The sequence below is a fragment of the Lepidochelys kempii genome, chromosome 10, assembly GCF_965140285.1.
Source record: "Lepidochelys kempii isolate rLepKem1 chromosome 10, rLepKem1.hap1, whole genome shotgun sequence".
In the NCBI taxonomy this organism is placed as follows: domain Eukaryota; kingdom Metazoa; phylum Chordata; order Testudines; family Cheloniidae; genus Lepidochelys; species Lepidochelys kempii.
In genome coordinates this window covers 5,389,464-5,416,483 of record NC_136389.1, presented here as the reverse complement: position 1 = coordinate 5,416,483, position 27,020 = coordinate 5,389,464, and the positions used below count along the sequence as shown (strand labels likewise).

The 27,020-nt window shown below is 42.1% G+C and overlaps 1 protein-coding gene across 2 annotated transcripts in view; it reads left to right on the top strand.

The window, feature by feature from the left end:
• Positions 1-27,020, top strand: part of LMF1 (lipase maturation factor 1) — a 349,536-nt gene that overhangs the window by 221,733 nt on the left and 100,783 nt on the right. For both annotated transcript variants that reach the window (XM_073361771.2, XM_073361772.2), the window contains one exon: positions 25,713-25,880. In XM_073361771.2, coding sequence (XP_073217872.1) covers positions 25,713-25,880 — 168 coding nt within the window. The remainder of the gene's footprint in view (positions 1-25,712; positions 25,881-27,020) is intronic.

The following is a 27,020-nucleotide window of genomic DNA, read 5'->3' as shown; positions in this document are numbered from 1 at the left end:
ACTCCCGTTGACTTTCAGAATTTTGGAATCCTACCCTCTCACTTACCCAAATCCCATTAAAAGTCACTAGAAATTGTGTGCCTACTCTCTGAAGTGCTTTTGAAACTCTCACCCTCATTGTTTTGTGTTTTGTAGAGAGCTTTAACAAGGGAGACCTGGGAGAGCAAAATACAAACCAGTAAAAATCTGACCTTGTGGCAGGTGTGAGGGAAAACGTTAACCAATGCCGCTTCAGATCCCTACCCTGCTTTTTGGGAGCCCACTCCCAGAGTGTGAAACTCCACAAATGCTGGGCTTATAATAATGATTTCATTTCACCAACAGTCCTCCTTCATAGCACTGGCTCTGCAACTTGCCGAATGCTCTCATCTCTCAAAGACTTCAGTCCTCAACCTCTCATGAAACCAGACCTTAGCCTTCATGAGAAATTGCAGCCAGCGAATGAAGGGAGAGATGAAGATGATCTTTATTATTATTATTATTGTTTGTATCTATGTATTGTGGTAGCACCTAGTGGCCACAGTCGCAGACCAGGACCCCATCGTGCTGCGATTTATACAAAAACAGAAGCAAGACAGTCCCTGCCCCAAAGAGCTTACAATCTAAGACATGATACAACAGGTGGATACAGAGAGATGGGAGCACAAGGAAACAATGAGACGGTTCTGGTCACATGATAGGTAGTAGTTTCAGCACACCAGCTGCCTACTGGTTCACCATGTTATCAGGACCAAAAGCTTCTTTTAATTTTTCTTTATTTTAATATGGAAAGCAGAAAATCCTATTGTCTTACATCGATAATACTGTTGGCTTTTAATAATGAGTAGCACTCATGTTTTCTGGCACTAAGTGTCATACGAAGACCTGGATGAAAATAGAGCGTAGAGAGAGAAATGTTTAAAAATTTGACACAAAGATGCTTGCAACAATATTTCATAGAAAACATTTGCTGGTTTTCGGCCAGCTTCTCAAGTGAGTGATGTTTCTTGAACATTCAAAATTTCAACCAAAAAAGTCATTCAAATTTTTGAATTGTTTTCACTAAAACTTTTCTTTATTTCCTTTCACCCAGCTGTCCATTAGTAATTAGCCCCATGGAGCTAAAGCAAGGACATATAGACTAAAGGCTACTAAATTTAGCCCTTGTGTCTCCCTATTTTCTCTTTTATTTCAGGGATCTCTCACAATAATAACAACAAGAAATAAATAGACCTAGCTGTTGTGTAGCATTTTTTTCATCAGTAGATCCCAAAGTGAGAGAAGTCTGTGCTATGAATTAAAATACATGCACCTACTGGCAGATGGATGACCTGTCTGTGTGTGTGTGTGAGAGAGAGAGAGACAGAAAATTCTCATTACTGGGTAGAGATTTTCTGAAAACTCCACGAATTGTAGGAAAGTTGTTTAGATCTTTGATAATTCTTCACAAAAAGTTGAATGTCTAATAGCTGCCTCTATTTACTACATAGTGACAATAGGTTTTTGGATAATAATTGAAAGCCAAGAGTGTTTGATATCCATTACAAATCAGAAGTAGCTGATCAGAGAGATAAAGATATATGTTGGGGAGGCTTTGTTTTAAGATTGCTCTTTTGCTTACTGAATGTTTTATGTACAGTCCTGTTAGCTTTATTTGCCTTTGATACAAGTACAGCTGGAAAGGTAGCTTAGACTGTATTTAATAACTAGTCCTTCAACACAGAGAGGTGTAGAAAGTAATTTGTCCCACTGCCAAACACCAGAAAGAATGAGCATTTTGTTCTTTGCTTCACGGTGATTTTACCTGGGTGTATTCTGGAAAGAAGGAGAGACTTATGCTGCTGTTACTCTGCACACTACGTTGATTTATTGAAATTGGACCCTGAAAATGTAACTTGCTAGGTACATTATGACATGGAATTTCTAGGAGAAATATACAATTGGTCTGGTTATTATTTCCCCCCCTCTCATTTGGGCACATTTCCAGCTTTTGCGTTAAGGAACGGAACTTTAAATTAGTCCTGAATTTGAACACAATGCAGGTTTACACTCTGATGTCCAGTCTTTTATTAAGAAGCATCAGAACTTGCATCTCTGTGTCATCCGTACAAGTTTGCATTGTGTCCTGCTCCCTGATATGCCTCAGTGAGAACCTACTTTGCAGCACTAGACAGAGAGAGCCTGCTCACCTGTTTGGAAATTGTTCTGGGCTTTCAATTTTTTTTTTTTTTATTAGAGCAATGCATTGAAAAAACAAAAAAGGCTGCAGGAAGCAACAACATGCTGCATGCTAGGTTCCCTTCCTCATGGCATGAGACTGTTGCTTTAAGTTGTTTCTGTCCCTGCCCCTGCACCACTATGCATCGGAATAACAGTTGCAGTTGTATATTCTAAAGCACTTCCTATCTGTAGAATGTCTTTCATCCAGGGCTCTCAAAGCGCTTACAAACTTCCACTCAACAGTGCCCCAATTCAGCAAATCATTTACGCATGTCTAAGTGCTTTGCTGAATAAGGCCTAAATCTCCCACCACTGCTGTGAAACAGGTAAATACTGCTCCCATTTTACAGACAGAGAAACTGAGATATGGAAGGGTTGATCAATTTGCCCCAAGTCACATAGCAAGTCAATGGAGCAAGAAATAGAAACCAGAAGTTCTGACTCCTAGATCTTTATCTAATCATGAGATACACTTCATCTCATTGAGCCCAATCTTTTAGTTCTGATTTGGTCAAAACTCCCACTGACGTTAATAAGAATTTTAGCTGAATAATGTCATTAGGGTTTAGCTCTATGTGGCTAACAAGTCAGTAGAGCTGAGACAGTTTGTATAGCAAGGTAAAAACTGAACCCATACCACACCAGAGTAAGGAGCATGGTAAAAGTGTAGGAAGATAAAATGGAATTTGAGGAGGCCACGGCACTCATTACCCAAGCTAAGCTGGATCTGAAAGGGGTGGGGTGGAAGGAAGAGAGAGCGAGCGAGCAGGTACATACTGATTCAAATCAATTTTCAAGTAATTGGTGGAAGAAGAAGAAAAAGAAAAAAAGACTTGGATACATCTTAGGATGGATTAACAACTGCAGAGGTTGGGTTGGGAGAAGAAAGCCGGGCTCTCGGTTGATATACGTCTGAAAACTCCATTGAAGTCGAGAGCTATCCTAGTTTAGACCAGCTGAGGATCTGGCCCATGAGCTCCGTGGCAGATGCAGATGTGAGAATACAACTAATAAAAAAAAAAAAAAAAAGGTGAATCTGGAATATGTTGATGATCTCTGGAACAATGGAAGGATTTGAGATTATTGCATGAACCAGAGAGAAGTATAAATCTTTTCTCTCATTTGGAAAGTTCTTATGTCTTGGTTCTGGTAGCTTGGTATGTTGACATGGCAGAAATTGCTTTATATGAACATCTCGGTTGTAAGACGAATGACAAAATAGAAGAAAGCCACATCATATGAATTTATCTCTTATCTAAATGAAAACACGTGCAAGTGAGAAGTGGGTGAGGAGAGGTAGCGAGGTGAGACAGCATAGCTGCTGTTTCTTTTTACTTGAGATTTTATTTTTTGTTCATATTTATATATAATTTTGTATCTGTTTCCAAAAACAGCAAAGAAATTAGCTACAAATCACAAAATTAGGAATGGTTTGTTTGTTATAGGAAATCAGGCATGTGGTAACTAGACCAATTTAAACCAGAGAAGTAGAAGAATCCTATTTCTGCATTGTGGGAATCATCTAGTGTAGTACAAGACAATGAGTTGTCTTTTTTTTTTTTTTTTTTAAGACTGTTATATTGCTTTAAGAGTGAAGGGTTTCACTGAATGTGTGGATTACAGAGCTAAGTGCAATACATGTTGGAGATTTTCAGTTGTAAGGGGTTGAATTACATTCTCACCTCTTGGTCTTTCTGTTAGGATCATCACTTATAGAGATATATGTGTAAAACGGAGGAATAGACGCAGGGTGGAGGATTACTCACTCACTTGTGGTGGCCAGATGTGAGTTGGTACTGACAATGTGTTGGAAGAAAACTGAACCTCTCTAATATCTCAATATGGCCTGATAAAGTGTGTAGTGTAATAGTTATGGAAAAATTGATGCAGATGAGAAAAACACAGGGAGGGAATTGTTTGGGGGCCAGGTGGTGGAGCCATTTCTAAAATGTGCGAAAAGGATGGATTCCCTAATAGCTAATCTGGTTGATTTAGTTTGTCCTTTTTGGTATATTAAGTAATTATTATTATTACTGATAAGATATAAAAGTTGAGATTTTCTTTCCCCAGTAAATTTTGCTGGCATTTATATTTTTTCTATTTTCATTATTTTGAAAGAGAATACAGAATAATAATTATTTTCAAATAGGTGATTTATTTCATATCATCATTAGATGTGTACAGCTGAAGTCTCTTATACAATAGTTGTTAATTTATTTACTGACCAATTTAACACTGTGAGCCAGGTTCTGATCTCCGTTGCAGTCCTGCAAACTCATTGAAGTCATATTGAGAGGGGCTACTCCAGATTTAAACTCCTGAAAATGGGTTCAGAATCTGCCCCATCAATAGATTGCCAACAAATGAAATTGGGATTTGAACCCGGGAATGCACAGAAACATTCTGAGCTTTCATTATACTTCACTATAATGGTGAGTGGTTGCACAGCATTATGGGAGTTTGTACTGGACAGTTAAAACACTCTTGAGAAAAAGTTGCTGACCTCTAGACATTTAGGCCCTAATCCAGCAAAACACTTAAACACATGCTTAATTTTAAGCATGAGTCATCCTGTTGAAGTCAGTGGGATTTAGTCACCTGCTTAAATGGTTTCTTGGATCAGGACCTAAAATATTTGCTTTATCCTGGTTAAACGGCAGCATTTGTGTGACTGAGATGACCTGTAAATTCAATAATAGCCTATTTTAATCACTTTACCCAGAATGAAAGCTTGTGACAAAAAAGGGGATAAAGGTTCCCAGTTATCAGTTCATCCAAGAATTGCCCCAATCCTGTACGTATTCCTTTCTACACTTCCCGAATTGCTTTTGTAGAGCTTGGGTCAGTGACAAAATTCCAACTGACGTCAGCAACGAAAGATCCAGACCTAAGTAACGACAGCCAGCTGGATCGACACCGCAGGGCTGCTCACATACGACAGTCCTATCTCTTAGGGTTTGGCAGTGTCATGAGAACATAGGCCCCGATCATGCAAGATGCCGAGTGCCTTCATCACCACTGTGGCCGTCTGACGCTGTGAAACCATCTGTATAGACCACTTAAGCCAGGAGGCCTCTGTACAGAAACAGAAAGATTATTGGCTCTTGTTTGGAAAGTGGCTGGGCAAAAGGGGCTTAATCTGTGGCTGATTAGCATCTTGGAGACAGCCCAGGCAGCCAAAAATGACACACAATTTTGCTCCAGGCCATAGTTTAACATTTTAGCATCCTTTTGGCCTGTATGTTATACACACAATAGAGAATGTGCTGGACGTTGTTGTTCTGCCCATGATTGCTTTAAAATTTGGCATAGGAAATGAACTAGGAGTACAGAATGAGTGGAAATACTTCATTGAAAGAAGAAGTTTGTGTAGCATTTTATGCACAATCCTTAAGAAGGAATGGATGGTTATTTCCTTTAGGGCACATACATTCAGCAACAAAGAAAGTGTTATTTACTCCTCATAGCACAAGAACTAGGGGTCACCAGATGAAATTAAAAGGCAGCAGGTTTAAAACAAACAAAAGGAAGTATTTCTTCACACAACGCACAGTCAACCTGTGGAACTCCTCGCCAGAGGATGTTGTGAAGGCCAAGACTATAACAGGGTTAAAAAAAGAACTAGATAAGTTCATGGAGGTTAGGTCCATCACTGGCTATTAGCCAGGATGGGCAGGGATGGTGCCCCTAGCCTCTGTTTGCCAGAAGCTGGGAATGGGCGACAGGGGATGGATCACTTGATGATTACCTGTTCTGTTCATGCCCTCCGGGGCACCTGGCATTGGGCACTGAACACGCCACCTAATGCTGCTGTTTGAGTGAGTTTACCCTTCCATTTGCCTCTACGTTTCTAAGCAGGGATTTCCCGACCTCTGGAATTGCAGCTTTCAGTGCTATGCATACACTCAGAAAGTTACACGTTATAAATTGTCGGCAAAAAAGAGAGGGCGGGGGGAGTGCATTTTGAACCTAAATTGGAATCTCCATTTCTCTCCTTAGCGCTCTGTTTGTTACGCCGACCCTCTCAATTAGGCTAAGTTGCATGTGAAGTGAAGTCTGTAAGAGGGCACTGTTCTGTGTGGAGGGAGCACAGCCCTGTCCTCTGAAGGGGTTAAGCCGTGAGCAGGGATTTCTAGAACAGTTCAGTTGTTTTACATTAGAACAGGACGGCCCTGGCTGCCTTATGTGCTCTGGGACCCAGGGGCCGAGTCCCCAGTGTTAACTCTGCGTAACCAATGCCGTACAACTGGCACCAGCCTCGACCACAAGTGGCCATTAAAATAAACATCCCAAGGCTTAACTGACAGGCAGACTCAAGGAGAAACAGGCCTGCATGACGGGGAATATTAAATACTCTGCAAGAACCTAACTTCATAAGACAAACAATCCCACCCCCTCCTTACTGTATCACCCCAGTCCGTTGGCCTCAATGAGTGCACTGTTTTGGGTAGGCGTGTGCCTCTCTCTGGGGGTTAGGGTCTGGTGCCAGTGGTGGGAGAATATGCTGGAAATTCAGCCCGTAAACCAGCTCAGTGTAAACATGGCATGAGCCATGCAACACAGGAACCACTGGGCAGTTTGGCTACTGTCTTCAGCAGCAGAACTGAGAGGAAAGTACTCAAACGAGGCTTCTATGAGAGATGTTCACAGAAATGGAGAGAGATTGTAATTAAAAGGCAAAGAACTAAAGAGGGGAGGGGGGAGTGCCTTGAAAAGCCAGTTTGCCAAAGTTGTAATGATCCCCAGACTGAGTTAGTCCCTTATCTGTTTGTGTTGTGCATGTTCCTTATCCTGAAAACAGCCCCATTGTTGGCAGCGCGGGCATTCTTCAATTAGTCAGTCTCTGAGCTCATGCCTCAGGACGTTATTCGTCCGCAGCAATGGAGGGTAACCGGCTTTATTAAAAAAAGAAAAGCTTGGCATACGACTACATTCTTATTTATAATGAGGAGTTGTAAGCGCTCCAATTTGAGACAAGTGTGAGGGCATTATTGTGTCCATGGGGATAATGGAGCAAAACATTTATTGCACGGAATTTCGTTGTCTACCAGACTTTTTTTTTTAAAGAGAAGCATGAAATCAAGCTACGTACACAATATAACGAGCCAGGCAGTTACATGAGGCAGCAATCCTTGATACCAACACCAGGGCACAATAATACAAATAGGTAGGTGCCCACTGTGTTAAACTTTTCAGCAAAGTACTCTAACATGTACTCAAGTCCTCCCTGTTTAGTGAAGCACTCGAGTACTTGCTTAACTTTAAGCATGGGCTTAAGTCTCATTAACTTTATATACTTAAAATTAAGTAGTGGGAGTTTATAATGTGCTTCAGTGCTTCGCTGAATATGGATGAATTGCTGAACTCTAGCCTTAGCTTTAATGATTGTTCTCATCGAGCCCAGGGAAGGCCCAGAACAGGGCCAAGACACTTATTGCAAATGTTCAGTTTGATTTCCAAAGATGTTGATGCCCCGCAGTTCCCATTGACTTCCAGTTGGGATTTGTGAGATCTGCAAATCAGGCCTCTTACCTTTGAAATTATAGGGGCTTTTTTTAATGGTCTCCTGTTCTATCACAGCTGCGTGTACAACATGTCTGCAAGACACTGAACTTTAGCGAAGTCCCCACCATCTTATTGCCCAAATTAAAGTTATTTTCTCTGTTAAACGCCACTTGACAATTCTTTTAACCACTCCGAATGCACGAGGGGGATGGTAGCAGAGCGGGTTGGAAAATAGAGGATGGGGACCTGAGGCAGGTTACTCAGTAAAAAATCAGCTTTTCTTCAGAAAAATGGGTTGGGGATTTTTGATGAAAAGTCAACACTTTCCTTGAAAGGTTTTGTTTAGCTGAAAACCCAATTTCACATTTTCTAGTAGCCAGAGTGTATAGACCTCCCTTCTCAACGTATTTGTTTTGCTATTAACAAAGCTGTCCAGACCCATTTGTTGGCATTAACGACAAGATTTAACCCATCTAGCGATTCCACCACACGTACAGTTTGTAAATGGGTATATCTTTGCAGAAACTCACTGGTTTTAACCCTCTCCCTTTTTTTATTTAGATTTTGTTTCTCAGTATGAGAGAGTTTTAAGTAGCTCTAAAAGGTGCAATTCACTAGAAGTGGGGAGAGAAACCAAATGCCCTGGAAGAGTTTGTGTATCAGCCCTCAAAGTTTCAAGTGAATGAATTTTGTCTGTCCTGACCTTTTTCTGTCTGCATCCTTTGCTGGCAGGAAGAAATTTTAAACAACACTATTGTAGAAATGCCGGTTAGGACAGCTTTGTGGCTGTGGATGTGGATCAGTTACCTGTTTTTCTTGTTTTATGGCTAACGCAAAGAAGGATTTAAAATGGTAAAAGTGACGTTTTCTCTGGTCCAGGTTGTTACACTTTGGCAGGTTTTTTTTCTAGGAGGCAGAAGGTTATTTTTATTCATGCCCTGCTCCACAAAGGCCAAAATGAGTGAAAGATGCAAATAGAGAGAAAATTAGCCCGAGCACCTCACTCTCTTTTACACACTGAGGCTTCTGTGCATCACTGTGGGAGCGTAACCTTACAGTGAATGTCAATATGAGCCGACTTGAATGCGTAATTGTTGTCCACGGTAAGGCCCCTTTACGTTGCCAGAGTTCAGCAAAGTTGTCTTGGGTCCTCTGTACGCACAAAAGTTAGACCACTTTAATTATATATAGGTCAGTGGTTCTCAAACTTATTTGATGGGGCCCCACTTCTTTGTGTTTACATCCTCCCCCCCTCCCCCCCCGATCCTCCCCGAGTACATATCCCGCCACCCAGTTCTGACGGCAGAAGGGAGAGCAGCACAGAAGTAAGGGTGGCAACGTGAAGAGCGATATTCATCAATAATCGCTTTTCACAGCAGACTTAGCGCCCCATTGCCATCCTAACTTCTGCACTGCTGCTGCCGCCCGGGGGCGGACAGTCAGAGCCCCGCCGCCTCCAGGTGAGAATTGGGGAGGGGAGAGCCTGAGAATCAATGAGGATCAAAACAGAGCCTTGTTCTGTATTTATACAGCACCTAGCATAGTGGGGTCCTGCTCTATGACTACGGCTGCTAGGCGCTATGGTAATACAAATAACTAATAATAATTGGGTGTATTGCGCAGACTTTTTTTTTTCTGGGGGAAGGGGGTTAAAAAAAAGTCTTGATTATTTTTCAGTGAGTTTGATTGAAAAGTCCAAGACCAATACATAGAGTAGGGAGGTGTTATCGGAGCTACTCTCTGTCCCTCTTAGTTCTGTAACAATCACCTTAATGCTGCAAAAGCCATCCTTACTCCCCTTCCAAACAGAGAATGACACTGGCTGCAATGCAGTGCTGCATCATGTGGTCCATTTGAATGTGTTTTAGACAGCTCGTTTTACCTCTTATTTAGTTCACTGTGGTTGCTGATACTTCGATTGAGGGAAAATGTGAGAGGGTATTAAAATAGTTCATAAAACAATTTTAAGTGCATTTAAAAATCTGCTTTGATCTCACAAAGCCTTCATCCAAAGAGCATCACTGCTAGCATACTGATGTCTTTTGCTTTTCTTTTGTGAAGAGATGCACTTCTATAGCCTTTATGACTGAGATTAAGCAAAGCACTTAAGCGTGTGCTTAAACTCATTCCCGCTCAGTGAAGTTTAAGTATTTTGCAGAACCAAAGCCTGTCCCTTATGCCAAAGAGCTGTCCATACACATGAAGGTCATTGACTTCAATGGATCTATGGGAATTACTCACTTGAGTAAACATTTGCAAGATCAATTTCTTGAATTTTGGTTATAGAATTTTTGGTGGTGACAAATTAGATTCAGATCTGGACAGAAAACCCAGAGCCAGCCCCCCGAGCTTCCAGAAACTCCAAATTATGCAGCTGGTGCCCATAACCATAATAGACTGACCTGAAGTTCCACAAGCAAAATCCTCCATACTATCAGCAAATTTGGATTAAGACCCAACATTCATAGACTAGGCCCATCTCTGCCATGAGCAGAAAACTCAAGTGCCATTCTGAAAGCTCTTTATTTATCTGGATAAGAAGTGAGGGTTTTAAACAGTGCCGTGTAAACCTTGGGTTTGCTTAGGTTTGGATGGGTATCCAAAGGTTTAGATGCATCTGAATTATTCAGAATCTCCTGAATCTGTAAAATCAAGCTGGAGCTAACATGAAAACACACCTTCTCACAAAGTTTGTCAGGATAATGTTGATAATAATAATCAACTATTTTAAACATTATGGAACCAAAGCTAAATAACCATGAGATTTTTTTTTATAGTTGCAAAACATGTCCCTGCCTTCCTGTTGCTTTTCATTCTCTCTCATTACACCTTCTCTGAAATAAGGCTTGATCCTGCAATTATATCTGCATAGAAGGACCACTGCTCCCTTCCACATATATGTATCTGATTGCAGAATCAGGACTGTAGATTGTAAAAGTGCTCAGAGCCGGGGCTGTGCCTTCTGTTTGTTCTGATAGGGTCTTAGCCCACTTTTTGGTACTAGCTGATAAAAAATAAAGATTTCTTGTACTTCCTACGTCCAGTCATTCCCCCAGATTCTTCCTTTCTCAAATCTCAAAGACCTGGCTTTTGACTCTTTCCTCTGTCTGGGAGTTTTACCCAAGTACGGCCTGAGTAAAAAATGAATAAGAACTTACAAATATGGCTTATTGCTTTGGCATTTAAAGAACAAGGTTGTGCAGAGAGATAGAGGACCGGGGAGTAGTGTTAGGCCAACGCAAAGCATTACTGTCTACACTAGAAAGGGCTTGCTATACAGGTATAAGAGTTCTTTTGTCGGCATACTGCACTGCAGTTCCCTGAACAAAGTGAACTATGCCGAAAGTGGCACTCTTGCTATAACTGAGCCTACGCTGGGGCTTTTGCTGGCATAGCTATGTCAGCTAGGGGTGTGATTTTTTTCACTCTCCTAACTGACAAATTTTTGCTAGCATAGCTATTACGTGTCTACCGGCCCTGAGTGACTTGCCCACGATCTCATAAGGTATCTGTGAGTCACAGAAGAGAATCCAGATTTCCTTAGTCCCCATCCAGAGCCTTATCTATAACCCATCCATCTTTGCACCCCTGAAATGGGGTGCAGCATTATTTCAGATGCCATTCCTATCTGGCGGGGGTCTGTTCTAAGTTAGAGACCTAACGCTTTTCCGGGAACACATGGTGGTTCTTCGTACAAACATCCAGGATGACGGGAGCTGATGCTCGTCAACTCATTTCACCCTTCCAAGCCTTGTAAAAACATCTAATCAGTGCAGTTGCCAGTCGCTGTACACAAGGGCTGGATTTTGAACCGGGGTCCCTGAGGTGAAATTCAGTCTGCTTTTTATCTGAAGCCCCTTGGGAGCTTGTGATTTTTATTATGAAAGTTACAGTTTACTCACATTGGTTTTCTTTACTGTTCTCCAAGATCTGCTCATGCGGTTTCCAGAACGAACCATCACCAAAATGCTTTCGACGTGTTACCAGCATCTTCTTCCATTCTTCGGAAATGCAGTTTACAGTAAAAAGAAAAGGAGGACTTGTGGCACCTTAGAAACTAACAAATTTATTTTGAGCTTATTTACATAAGCTTTTGTGAGCTACAGCTCAATGCATCTGATGAAGTGAGCTGTAGCTCACAAAAGCTTATGCTCAAATAAATTGGTTAGTCTCTAAGGTGTCACAAGTACTCCTTTTTGCGGATACAGACTAACGTGGCTGCTACTCTGAAACCAACAGTTTACAGTGTTGACTGCTCGAACCAGGAGATTTGTTTAAACAGCCTGGTTGAGGTCGATGTTCAGTTTTAACGTGTTGTTCATTTATTTGGAAAGTTAAACCAGACAGCCTGCGACTCTTAGTTCCCCCCACCTCTTTTAGTTTGATTTGGCTTAAAGCTAAGTGGTGTTCCAGTTTGGAGAATTCAAATGTTCAACAAGGTAGTGAGTTCCTAATGACACAATTTACCCTTTATGAACACATTTTATGAAAGAACCCACTGTTCGTCGTGAGTTTTAACTCTTGTGTGTGTTTAACAAAAAAAAAAAAAAAAAAAATATCCAGGTCCCAAAACAGCCTGATCTAAACACAGGCACGAGCCATGAGCTTTCCTTAGATAAACTGCCCTCTGATTGCTGCATGGTGTTCCTTGGCCTGGCGCTGGGCATCATATTCATGGGCATGCAAAAAAAAAAAAATCCTGAAGGAGATATGGTTCCAGTTTTAACACAGAACTTTTTTTTTTTTAAGTGAAGCAATATGGGTCTTTTTGGGGAGGAGGTGATGGCCATAAATTTTTAGTGTGGTGAATGGTAGATTAAATGCCAGATTCCATTGCTGTTAACAGGCAGGTCTGGCAGGTCAAAATAATTCCTACCACCCCTTCCCCAAAGTGGCAGACTAAGGGCTTGTCTGCACCATGAGTTAGTGCATGGCAAGCCAAGGTGTGAATCAACCAAAAGCTCCATAGCGCGCTTTGACGCACGCTCATGTCAAAAAGCAATACGCCAAAGTGCGCGACAGAACTTCTAGTGCAATGTAGCAGGATCCTCACGGCAAACTAGTGTGCTCTAGGTTCGCACCTTGGCTTGCAGTGCACTAACTCGCCATGTGGACAAGCTCATACCCTTAACAAAGGGATCCATACTATGGAATAGTCTTGGACCCTGAAACAAGTGTTGCAGTAATCTGAAAATTAGGACCAAGTAATTTTGTGTTCGTAAATAACTGATTTAAAAAAAAAAAAAACAGGTGATTTTGGGTGCCCAGCTTCAGACCTGAATTTCAGAAAGTGCTGAGCACCTACCCTCTGAAAATTGGGTCCCTTCGAGATGCCTCAGGTTGACAATCCACAATTGCTAGTCGCTTTTGAAAATCTTGGCCCGGGGGCCTAAAGTTAGGTTCCTAAGTCCCTATTGAGGCACCTAAATAAAGGACTGTTTTGAATGCCAGCAGTTCCAAGTGAAGTCAGTGGTTCTAAAAGGAAAGGTCTTTTCCATTTTCATTTCTTCAGTGTCTGTATAATTCTATGGGGATTCTTCAAGAGATGCACATCTTTCATTGAACTTAGACAATGCAGAAGCCATCAGGGAGCTATTGATAAAAGAGCTGACCTCTCTCTGGACATCTTCTCTTCTTCCTGATATGGAAAAAGATGGATCTGAACTAAGTCCAGTTCCAGTCTTTTCCAAAGTCTGAGTGTATGTAGATCTGGGGTTTTAGTTTGGGCCTCTCTCACTCTACAGCCAAATATCAGATACTAAGGTGCGTCTCCAGACTAGCTTTGATCACATGGAATCTGTATGAATGAGAATGAAGTGACTTCCACTGAGAGGCTCAGCTAACAAATTTGCAAAGTTTAAACAATAACAAATGAATTGCAAAATTAATGGATTAATCTGGGCCAGTTCTTATCTCACAGGCCTCTGCTGATGTGCATCTGTTAAAATCATTTCTTGCATAACCTTACACAAATGCAGCACAGTGCTTGGCCAATTTTATTAGATGCTGCAGTACAGTCAGCATTGTGTCCTCTGCGTCTTTGTGTGTGTCTTTCAGAATTAGCCTCTGATCGAGCGGGGGTTCTGGGCACCCTTTGCTCTTGTTGAAGTCAAAGGGAGTCAATGGAACTCAGCACCTCACTGTATGTGGCCCTTAACTTTCCCTTCCCTCTCCTTTCCAACTTTGTTTACATTGTGAGTTTTCATAGTGTAAGGAACTTTACAACCTTCCACTACTGGGAAAAAGAGAGAACTGGAAACCTTATGATGAGGGTATAAAGGTTAAAAATAAATCAGGAACTCCGTTTAACAAACTGAGAACAAAGTGAGGCAGGCAGCTGCCAAGTTTCCCCTACATGTGTCCCATTCCCCTCTCAGGGGCAGCGGGTAGCTGAAGAATATGTTTCTTAGTACTGTATTGCCTTTTACTACACTTGTTTTGGTTTGATCAGGCCTCTGGCTATATCAAAGTTGTACACAGAGACTTGCAACATGGTTTGCGTTGAAATCACTGGCCTTGTGTACTGGCTGTTCTGTCCTGGGTTATGTGTTTTCTGCTAATTGAATGTGAGGTCGTTTTGTCATTCTTTAACATCTGACAAACATTTTTCCCACCCTCTTCCTCCCCTGCCCATCTCTTTCCTTGAAGGGGTGAACTTGTCTATAGAAGTCTGATACCCTTTTTTTTTGTCTTTTTGGTGTTTATATTTAAACAGATTTTTAAATGGCACCTCTAGCTGCAGCGACCCTCCGATAGCGAAACCCCTGTATCCTTTGGGAACAGAATATTGTTACGGGGAAACGTTGTTTTGCTGCTACATGGCTTTTGAGAGGAAGCAGAAACATTTATTCTCAAAGCAGGAGACAGCAATGCTGTGGCAGCGTTTAGTCGCGGTGGCTGTGTTTCTGTTGTGCCGAAGGATCGTTGGAAATGTCTTCCATGGCACAGGGCAAACACAGACCCCGTGGTGTGTCAGAGGCTCTCTACGGATTTGGTACGTCCTGACACTGAGTGCTGCAGCCAAACCGGGGAACAGTCAGATTTATAAAAAGTTGTTTGTACTTTTAAAAATGAAACCGGCTTCTGACTGGATGATTTTTTTCTTTTCTTTTTCATTTTATAAATGATTTGCCCCCAATTTACCAAAGCATTTAAACTAGCAATTAAATGCCATTGACTCCAAGTGCTTTGCTGAATGGTAACGGTTATCAGTTAAGTATCGCTTTTTACCTGCCAAGCATTTTTACAAATGTGTTAATCCTCACCTCACCCCCCTATGAGGTAGGTTCTGTAATATCGATCCCATTTGACAGCTCCTCGGCTGATGTCAATAAAAGCAGAGCATTTAAGTGGCTTGCCCAAGTGCACAGTGGCAATGTATGTAAGAACTGGCATTAGGACTTCAGAATTACTGGCTCTAGTAATTGTCTGCCCAGACCACACTGCCTCTGGATGGAATGCTGGCTTACTTACAGGGCATCGCTTCTTTGTGCCCTGTAGGGACAATTGAAACTAGCTTGTGATCCTTTAGTGGTGTACAGGTTAGGCAGTCTGTTTCACTTGATCGGACTCTGAGGCTTTCGATGATGCCTTGATGTCCGTCCATCACCTATTATTATTTACCTGTGGGAAGCATTGAGGGGATGGTCCATTTGAAAGATGCTGAAACAAAATAGCTGCTTATATCAACCCTTTGTTGCTAGATAAGGGGGCGCCGGCTGGGAGCCAGCAAATCCATGTGCTCGCTCTTGTACCAAAGTGATCCCCCTGTCTTGTAGCAGAAAAGAATAAGCGAGCCCAAGTGTAACATATATTAAAGCGAAATGTAAAATAGCAAAGGCCATATGAACGGAGCAGAGGTATTTTCTAGCTGTCTAGTCTAACGTTTGGTATCATTTTTCTCTAGGATTACGGGGGCTTTCACCTCATAAATTTGTGCCTGCTTTAGGTCGTTAATCTTTCTTTACATGTTGCCTTGCAATTTTAGAGCTTCGCCACCATCTGGGATCACATTTTAAATGGAGTTTCCACTCAGTACGTTCCTTTTCATGAAATTATATATATATAAATACAATAAATATATCACGGCTGGTTGGTTTTAAACGTTTTCAGTGCTTTTGCAAGGGCTTACTCTGTGTGGAAAAGCTTGTCTTCTTTAATAGAGAATCATAACAGCAACCAGGTAAAGGATCATATTTGCGATATGCTCATAATTGGCCATTTAAAATATTGGTGTATAATTCCACCTTGTATTTTGCTGAGGAATGTGAGCTTTGTTGTTAAGACATCACAGTCCATTCAGTATGTTATTCTCACTGCTGCAGAGAGAGAAGGGGCAACATAGATAGGAAATCCCAATGCAAGAGATGTTCCAGGGAAGCACCAACATGCATTAACTCGATATTGGAAATGAACGACCAATTCTGTCTGGTGGCACAACAGACGTGCCTGGATTTGAGGCCAGGTTTGAGAGAGGAACCAGGCTGAAAGGCTGTGAGTTGCCATCAGCACAGCCTATCTGGTGGTGTCACATGAAAACCCTTGGAAGGGGAGATGAGGAGAGGATGGGGAAGTGCAGGAGAAAAGGAAAGAGACTTAACTCATACATGGCCCTCTGTCGGCCAATTCGCAGAAACGACAGAAAAGGGCAAGTGAAAGGGGGCTGCAGAATGATATTACCTGCCAAAGGGTGGATCGGGACTGAGTACTTTGTCTTCCTGGGTTTCAGTCTGTGGATTTTGTTGGCCACTCGGCTGTCAACAAGGGATGGGTATTTGGGGACCCTGGAGTTGTGGGACAGTGTCCATGGATTATGGAAATCCAGGGGGAAGGCATTCCCCAGAAGTGTGGCAGCAAAGTCTGCCTTCCTGCCCCAGCCCCCAACCAGAAGCCAGGTTCAATGTCGGGGCTGTGTGTTAATATTGGCTGACTCTTCCCTGGCTGGACCGTTGCTGCCAGAGAAAGAGCACTGTGTGAGTTAAAGTTACCTTTAGGCACATTCATTCTCCCATGGATGTCTGCACAGATGTCCTGGGGGCCACCCAGGGGTAATGCCATGGTGCTTGGCTATTTCTGAGCTCCACATCCATCCACCAGGATTCCTGAGTGTCAGTCATCTGTGAAGCTCCTTTAAGGGAGCTTCCATGAGAAGGGGGGATGGCGGAAGGTAGGTACCATGGAAGTGGCACTTCTTCTCTCAGCATCACCCAGATCAGGAAGCCCTGGATTCAGTACACCTGGGTCAGGAAGGTTCTTATTCCCACTCTAGTGGAGGGGTCAGTCATTAGAAATAAAATACAGATAGAAAAGGCATCCTCCCTAAAGCGAACCATAGAACCTGCAAAGTGCTATGCCACCACTGAGGTCTCCGGACTTCACAGGATCAAGCCCTAAACATCATTCATCATCTTGAGTCCCCATATCCTGTGTCGGGCACACACCTTGTTACTCTGATGTGCAATGGCAGTGCATTCAACGTAAAAAGCTTCCGTCTATTTGATTAATGCTCCCCCCGTATCCAGAGAGAGAGCCATGGTTCCCAGTTCTGCTTTCAGTCACCCTGGTGTGAGTCCATTGGTCAAATTTCCACTGGTGTAACTGAAATCACAGTCTGAACCTTTCTCTCTGACCAAGTGTGACATTTTGCTGATGCCATTAATAACAGGCATTTCCCCTGCAAATAGAAAGAAAAAAAAATTAAGGTGCAACAAGATCCTGTAACGTCTCTAGGTCCTTAGTCTATCAAAGTCAAGATGTCTGTTGCAAGCACTGCTGATTACTGTAAAGCAATTCTGAACAAATAAATAGCCCAAATGGCTCAGCAGTTTCTGGTGTAATTTTAGCTCTGTGCTCCTCCAAGAATGTACACGATGAATAGGTGAATCTGTAATACATCTACAATTAATTCTATGTACGGCAAGCAGCCCTAGGGCTTGCCATGTAGGAATAATGTCAATAAACAGGTATGCTGTGGACCATGGAAATGTGGTCTTTATTAGTTGGGCAGGAAAGTTTTGACCATGAGCTAGGGTGCTGTCTGGAAAAGCAAACAGTTCAGTTACAGATCTTCTTTCTCCCCCCATCCAATTTGCTGGAATCCAAAATCTACCACTTAAATGTACCCCTGGTAAAATATAAACCAATGGACATACCTCTCTTCTCATTTACCACTGTGTAAATCAGGGCTGACTCGTCATGAGCAGAGCTTGGCTGGGTTAGTAAATGTCACATACGGGAAGGTTTCACCTCTGTCAGTGACTTTGCAAGTGCAGCTCTGTGAACTTGAATGCGAATCCCCAGGGATATTTTATAACCTAGATGCATAAAATTTCATGGGAGAATTTCTCCCAAGGCCCTTTCCCCTCCAGCGTCCGTAGCCATCATTCCACAAGAAACCCAATGCCCAGACACCAAGCATTTCTCTGATTTTTCATGCTTTTTTAACTTTTTGTTTCCAAGGCTTCGCTCGGCATGGCAGAGGGACCTGTTTCCGCTTTGAAAACCCTCCACATGCAGAGTGCTGGAGAAAGGGGTTAAAAATGAACAAGCAGATTTTTTTATATATATATATTTATAAAGTAAAAACATATACTCTACATCTGAAGTTTATTTAGCTCCTTTGGGACAGTGGCGCGGCACTACGTCTGTAGTAAATCACCAACATTTTATGACTGTGCTGCCACCGAGTCAAACACACATCTCCTCGGCTTGTGTTGCTGTGTTAAAGCAGGCAGATTCCAGTATGTTTTTCTGTTCGCTGAATATTACTATTGACTGGGCAAGGGAAGCCCTGCCCAGCCAGAACTTGTAGCTAACTTTTATTATTGTTTTTATTAATAGCTCTATCAGGACTTAATTATTTTGATGTTTCATTACTAAAGAATCGTCCGTCCGTCCCGTCCCCCCCACCAAGCCATCCTGACATTAGATCTCTGCAATTTGACAGATACAACATTTTTATTTTATTTTGGTGATGATTTTATTTTTATTGGGCTGATGTTAATAATTGGAAGTTTTCAGAGGAACTATTTATTTATCTATCTAAGTTTGCTGTTACATACAGAAATATATATATAGAGAGAGAGAGAGAGTGTGTGTGTGTGAGAGAGAGAGAGATGGCTGGAATTTTCAAAAGACCCTAAAAGACAGGCACCCAATTCCCACTGAATTTCTTTGGAAAATCCCAGTCCACATGTTTATCTTCACACAAAACCACCAAGCTGTGCATCAGCTAAGGTTGCTGCACATGTAACACACCTGACACAAAACCTTGAAAACACGCAAATGAAAAGGTAAGCTACCTAACCTCTGCTCCTCCATGCAGAGACATACGCCGCCTCTTGAGCACACCTACTCTACATCACAAAGAGCATACCATGACCTGAACTCTGCCCCAGTCAGGATACCAGCCTTCTAACACTCCCACCCACCCCTCCATGAAGAGACCAGACTTCTCCCTCCCAACCCATTGTCCGTTCTGTGCAGATCTGAGAACCCTCGTCTCCTCATCTGTGGGGACTTGGAGCTCTGAGTTGCAACTGCACAAGGGGAAGGCTCTATGCTGCTATGGAATTGGGTGATCGGCGGAGAAGACCTGTTGGATCACCTAATCCAGTCCCAAACTCAAATCAGGACCATGCCCTAAAGTAGAGTCCCCATTGTTTTGTCCAATGTGATGGAAAACTCTAGTGCTTCCATTTGGAGGTAAATTCAAGTTACAAAGTTCAAGTCACAAAGTTCAGGGAAGTTTAGATCCTGGGCTTTGTCTGGGGCTCATTTCTGCTTTCCTGAGGGTATTCCGTGGTCTAGTTAGGTCTTTCTCCTAAGGACATTTTCCTCTGATTCTCAGGCTGAGTTTCACCATTCCCTAGTTTCATACCATTGCTCCTCTTCATGCCCCTCTACTACTTTAAACAATTCCTCTATCTTCATGATGTTTATACCATTCAGGTGTGTGTACACAGTTATTGTTGTATCCATTAGTCCAACAATCCATTAGTCCAACAATCCAGGCTAATCCTATTTCTTTTCATTTTCACATGTCAATAGGTCCCTCCAGATCTTTATTCACTTTTGTTGCTCTTCTTTGATTTCCTTTCAGTCAGTCAAAATTTTCTGCGGGTATTAACTCACCAAGGTCTGAAAAATGTGTGTGTGTTATTTCAACATAAAAAACAAGTTGTTATATCTAAAATTCATAATAAATGCTTAGCACATACATTGCCTTTTACATTTTCAAAGTCCTGCCAAAGACATTATAGAACGAATCTTCACATCTGTTAGCTCCGAGAAGATAAAACAGAACCCTTTCTCCCACCGTTTCCCTACTATGCGCCTTCTAGTTCTTATTCTATGTTAAGGTAATTTGAATTCTGCCTGATAACATGAGTGATCTTGGCCTTTGCTGGTTTCTTCTTTCATACAGCAACTGGTGGATTTATGTAAAGTGTTCTGGCTCTGGAACTGATAAGGAGCAACAATAGCAGCTGGGGGTTGGTTTTGGAAGGAAACCTGCGATAATATAAACTGATTCACTGCTGTAGTTCTGAGTGTGCAAAGTCTGAAAAAATAGCACCGTAGGCCTGATCCAAAGCCCACTGAACTCAGTGGGGGCATGTTCCATTGACTTCAGCAGGCTTTGGCCCCAAGAGATGTGTAGAATCTTCAAAAGTGTCTGGCCCATTTTTAAAAGTGACATGGACACATGGGACCCTAAGTCTTATTAAACTTAGCTCCTGCATCCAAGTCACTTTTTTGAAAATGGCTTTTAAGTCACTTAGTCACTTTACAAATTTTACTTTGTCTGCTCTTGGGCTATTAGCTTTAAACCCAAATTAGGGTCATTTAAATGCCATCCTCTTTAACCTTCTCAGTGATGATCATCATAGCAGAAACATCCCCACAAATATGCATATCTGATGCACCTGAGACATACCTGCAATGTGATCCTTGGTAACGATGTTGTTTAGACCACAGGTTTAAGCAATGCATCTAGTGAAATATTCTTTTGATTATTTGGAAAGCGAGATGTCTGTTACTGTCTTTTAAAAATTATAGTAAAACACTGGGTTTTCTAGCCGTCTTATTGCCATCAGTTTATAACAAGCTCATGAATGTTTTTGAATGACCCTCAGTGGGTTTTATAGCAGCATCAACTATTAAAATATAAGGTGTCCAGCCAAGAAGGCAACACAGAGATAAAGATTCTGCAGAAATGTTGCAGATTTATTTGGGGTGGGTGGAGAATATTCCCTGCTGAATATGGAAAAATTCCCTTGACATGTTTCTGGTTTCCACCTCATTACTAATCCTTGAGGCCGTCCTCTCCCTTATGCTCTTTGACTTTGCGCATCATTGCACCACCGTTGCTAACATGGGAGACCTCACGGTGAAAGAATAATATGCATAGCCCAGTTTTAGCAGTGGACTATTGGAGGACAGTGTGGGACTTGTTTTCATACACACAATACTGTAGTATATGCAGAAGAGCTTTGAGATTTCCCTAGTCTGAGAAGGAATATCGAACAGTGGGATTAAATACGTGATCGGAGTTTATATAATACTGTACCAATAAGGCAAGAGGGGGGGAAAAAAGGCTGTGTGTGTTTACAGTCCCAGAGAAGAGCGTTTACTCTGGTGTATCAATAGCCTTGTGTTGGGTTTTAGTGGCATAGAGTTTAGTAAATTAGGAGTCTTTAGGTACTTAGCACTTTAATGGTTCTCACTAAGAACATAATTAAACGCTATACCCCTTAGGGAGAAAAACCAGTTTATTGTGCATATTTTTAGAATCTGTTACCAACCCACATAAAAATCTGGTAGATACAAGCCAGAAAGCGTGCATTAGTTGGAACTTTGAATTTATTTATCACAGCGAGCAGCCCCCCACCAGATATTGCTTGAGAATCATGTGTTACAAATCTGTCCCATGAATTATGGAATTAATTTTCCCCAATCTTATTTCAAAACACATGTGTGGTGTTTTTTCTTACTGGTGGAGGTGCAAGGCAGGGCTGTAGGTTTATTATAGTGGGTGGTGAGTTGACACATGCAACCATGTTGTTGCAAACAGTTTTATATTTAAAAAGGAAAAACATTTTGTGGGATCCTCCAACATTGCAGTTTATTCTAAGACTGCTTAACCAAGGTTTCCTCTCCATTTCAGTTATGAGTTTGTCTTGCAGCTGGTTAATTCAGTTCATACAGGGATGCTGCAGATACTGAAGTGGATCACAATCACTATCTCTTGCTCAATTCTCTCAGGAGAGCAACTTCTTGGAAGCTTTCTAGGATGCATGAGGTTATGAATCAGCAAAGAAGTGGAGTTGAAGGTTTAATAACACCCCCAAACTAAACCCTCTTAAAAAGATGATGGAATGTTTCCCTCTTCCCATGGTTTTGACACTGATGCTTATTCATGACACAGCAGAGATGTTTTCACAGGAAACAATTGTGCTAGGAAAGCGCTCAGCATGCCAGAGTTATGCAGTTTTGCAGGTTTTCCTCTTAAATGCCAGCATGTGCTCCATGTACCTTCACCCAACCTCGACTATACCAGTGGGCATTCCACAGGTGGAGTGCTTGGGGGGATGTGAAGGAGGCGGAGGGAGAAGCCACCCCAAGCTCCAGTTGGCAGCTGTTGACTTGAACACATAAGGAAAACAGAGAGAAATTTCCCAGCGATGCAGGTGCCTGCGTGTCAGAGTTGCTCTGTCTCCGACTTGCTCTGGAACGCGACTTTTGCCTCAACACCCTTTCCTGAGTAAACACTCGGTTCTCACTGGGAAAGCTGCATAGCGCTACACCCTTGTTCCACAACCATATGGAATGCATTTCGAAGGAACACACACACACAATGCGCTCCCTTGGGCTTTTCTCTTCTTTTGCTCCCTCTCTTCTCCTCACCTATCTTTTAACGAATTTCTCTCTCACTCTCACACTCTCACACACACACACACACACACATACACACACTTTCCTTTTACTTACCATATTTTAGTTACACAAGATTTATGGTTTTGAGCGATGGCTACAGTGTTGGAGAGGAAGGTTACATTATTGATAATGTCTTGATAGGCTCCATATGCCTAAAACCGTTTCCCATCAAAAACACTTCTTTCCCTCCATCGACAAATCCTCCAAGGAGCCAAGTATGGTTTGTGATGCTGCTGCTGATGCATTAGAACGTAGGTCCCTTGGGTCGGGGACTTATTTGACTCATCTCGCCTGTTGCACCGTCTCTCATCTACCAACATCTGTGTATAGATATTGAAAACAGGAAGGAAAAAGTACTGGGCTAACATGACCCTGCGTTACTGACCCCATGACAAATTGCTAAGCTGCATCTGTTCTCTTTTTCTCTTGTTTCTATTCCGGGATGAGGATTATTGATAATGAATATAGCTGCTCACCACTTAGTGTCATCAGGAGTTGGGATAAATATCAGCAAATCCATCCATGGAGTCTGGGCTGTCCCCAAACACAGGTACAAATGTCTCTCTAAGCCAGGGGCTCTCAACCTTTCTGGACTACTGTACCCCTTTCAGGAGTCTGGTTTTTCTTGCATACCCCCAAGTTATACCTCACTTAAAAACAACTTGCTTACAAAATCAGACATAAAAACGCAGACGTGTCCCAGCGCACTATTACTGAACAATTGCTGACTTTCTCATTTTTATCATATCATTGGAAAATAAATCAATTGGAATATAAATATTGTACTTGCATTTCAGTGTATAGTCTATAGAGCCGTATAAACAAGTCATTGTCTATATGAAATTTTAGTTTGTACTGAGTTCACTCGTGCTTTTTATGCTACCCCTTGTAAAACTCGGCAAATATCTAGATGAGTTGATGTACCCCCAGGGGTACCCCTAGTCGAGAACCACTGCTGTAAGCCGTGACTCAGGCTGGGTCTACATTACAAAGTTTTGCAAGCTTAGCTGTATCAGCTCAATGTGAAAAACTCAGAGTAGGCACAACTGTACCAATAGAAGAGTGCTTTCGTTGGCACGGCTAATGTCGTTCAGAGAGCTAACGTGGCTGGGCTGGCAGAAGTCCTTTTGCCAGTATTCACGATGTTTCCACTGTGCCAGTAGAACTATACCAGCAAAGGCTCCGTAGTGTAGACAATCTCTCAGATGGTCGCAGTTTTGCATGGGACTCTTCTCCTATTTGCTTTTCCTTCCCCTACAGAAGGGGGAGCTTCAGAGACTCGGCTACTTCTCTGCACAGAAGAGGATGAACAGAACCTCTGTGGTCTGGCAATCCCTTGAGAATAAATTTCTCAACGCCTGAGTTTGATGCGCCCCACACTGGCTGCCTTTCTCAAGGATCCAGGTAGTTTCACTTCTGGTCCTTGCAGAAAGTGAGGCAGTACAGAGAGTGAAGAGATCGATGCACGTCTTCACAGCACGCCAACCGCAAGATACAATGGCAAGACTCCTTTATCAGGGAGGAAGAGGGGTGAGGGTGTTTGCCACCTTTACCTACCTTTGTCTCTTTTAATTTCAGATGATTATTTGCAGGCCTTCGACCCACTTTTCCATTCCCCAGTTTTGCTGGGTAAAATTACACCCTGTAAAACTGGTTTCAGAGTAGCAGCCGTGTTAGTCTGTATCCGCAAAAAGAAAAGGAGTACTTGTGGCACCTTAGAGACTAACAAATTTATTTGAGCATAAGCTTTCGTGAGCTACAGCTCACTTCGTCAGATGCAACTGTAAAACTGACACTTTATCCACTTTGGTTTTGGTTTAACGTGTCCTCTCTCTCCCTCCCCGTCCTTCCCCCCCAAGCTGTCCTTTCTAAAGGGAAATGTATTGCCTTGCAGTTTTGGAGGCAAGGTGGAAAAAACCCTTGATGAATCTCTCTGAAGTACTGGGGATTGCTTGTGAAGAATCAAACATCCAGATTAATTTAAAACAGTTCCCAAGTGGGGGGGAGGGGGTCGAAGGGCCCCCAGTGGCATTTCAAACCGATCATCTTGCTGAACCAGGATGTATGAACACCATGACCCTCTGCCCCCTTGTTGTACAGGACTTGGCAGCGTTCCTTGACCCCTCCGATTGCTCCATCCTGTCCCGGTGTCAAAGGAAGGAAGGATGCGGTCTCTTGTCCTGGGGGGGTTACAACAGCCTCAAACCCAGATAAAGCAACAGCTTTATTAATTCCAGCTTTGCTAATAGGGAATTACAATGGTTGTGGGATTTGGCAGTGGCATTGCCATGCATAGTACAATACTTTCCCTGGATTGTTTGTATTTTTGATTTTGCTACAAATAATTTAAAGATGTGTTGTGTCTCCTTCAATTAAAATTGTGATTTTCAGCTATTGTTTTTGCTGTCAGGATTTTAAAACAATGCTAATAAATTTGAGCTTTTGTTAGACATGGTAAGATGAATTGTTTAAAAAAAAAAGAGTTAAGTGTAGCATTTTTATCAGAGGCGGTTATTAACGGACATGAGTTCGTTTTAGCCTAGGTGGTAGGATAAGCAGGTTTATTGCACTGCGTAGAAAACTTCCCCATGTCAAAGAAAAAATTCAGGTTGACATATAAATAATTTGGTGCAAACACGAGCATCTTAAAGTGACACCCCGCATTTGGAAGCACTTAGTTAGATTGTAAACATATTGAAATCGAGCCCGCCTCTGAATCAGAAGACCTGAGTTCCTTTCTCTTCCTGGTTCTCTGACCGACTGAGTGGCGTGACCGTGAGGAACTCATCACCCCCCTTTTTCCCTTTGTTTCTCTAGCGGTATCACCTCTTTTATGATACTTAACCACTTGTTTTGATTTTTTTTTTCTTCCCCAGTTTTGGGTTTTACAGCAAGAAAATGCAAAATTTGGACTGAAAAGGAAATGGTCTTCAAAAATTTTCATTTTGGGGGAGGGAGGGAGGTCGTTTCCTATAGAAAGTTTCAACAAAGTATGTTTAACCAACTCTGTTAGTAATGGTAGTGGATGTGGAGGGGACTCATTGCTACATGACACCTTTTCTTTACTCTTTCAGACTCAGCCAGTACCCAGCCCACTAGCCTATTACATGCACCGGTCACCATGGTGGTTTCACCAGTCTGAGGCGTTAAGCAATCACTTCATCAAGCTGGTGGTGCCATTTTTTATCTTCATGGGACGTCGCATGTGCATCATTCACGGCATTTCACAGATTCTCTTCCAGGTGAGACTTGCCTGCTTTTGCCTTATTAGCGTCCTGGCTTAGTGAGTGGTCTCTGGGGGCCTTTGAAAGACTCTGGAAGCCTCCCCCTATTTTCATGTGTGTTGTAGCATGACTGTACGAGGTCTAGGGAAATACACGAACAAAAACGGCAGGGGAATTGGATGACTTGGGTTAGGTTCCTAGTCTGAACCCAGCCCAGATTAATGGTTATTCAAAATCACTGGCTCTTTGGTGAGCTACTGGCCGTGAGTACCTGATGTCAGTGCATTCCCTACAGATTTATCTACATCACACTTGGACCAATTAGAAATCTTTTGGGCAGAGAGGACACGATTAGCATAGGGATTCAAATGAAACGCTGACGAGGCCAGGACCCCAATTGATGGAGGTGGATGAAATTTTGCTAGTTATCAAAATAGATTTTTTTTTTTATGAAAAACATTTAATTTGTTTTCAAAATTTTCTGTTCTTTGAAGAATATCGACAAATGTTCATGGAAAAATGTAACCTGTTTGTCATGGTTCGAAAAGTTTGTTTCATTTTTCTGTGATATCAACTCTGATCACTTTATTTTGAAAATACAAATGTTTAATGTAATAAGGCAATCCATGAAAAATTCAAAAAACTGAAAATCACAGACTGTTTCTTTGCTAATTCACATCTGAATCTTTTCCCTCAAGTGCTTTTTCATTAAACTCCAGCCATTCTGATTCTCAGGCCCAACTTCCAGGTTTTGTTAAATACTCTCTGTTCAGTGTCTCTTCAGCGTTGGGAAGCTCATATACTGTAGCTGAGAGCGCTTTTGCAAATACGTGTGATATATAAACTGGAGAACAACTTATAAACTGACTGGGCAAACCACAATAATGCTGACCGGCATGAAAGCAAGGGAATTTTGAGTTTGTGATGAAATATCCCGCCTTCCCAATCACATTCTGTCACAACTAGGTACCACAGCACATGTAGCCTGTTTGCTCTCTTTACACACCTTGTGGTGCTAGAGTTATTACATTTTTGATGCCATTTGATGCCTTATGAAGTCTCTCTTCTATGCTACAATCACCGGCAAATGGGAGCCAAGACCAGGACGTGGTATAGTGCGTTAGAAATTGATTTGTTTACCATTTGATTGGCTCTGTA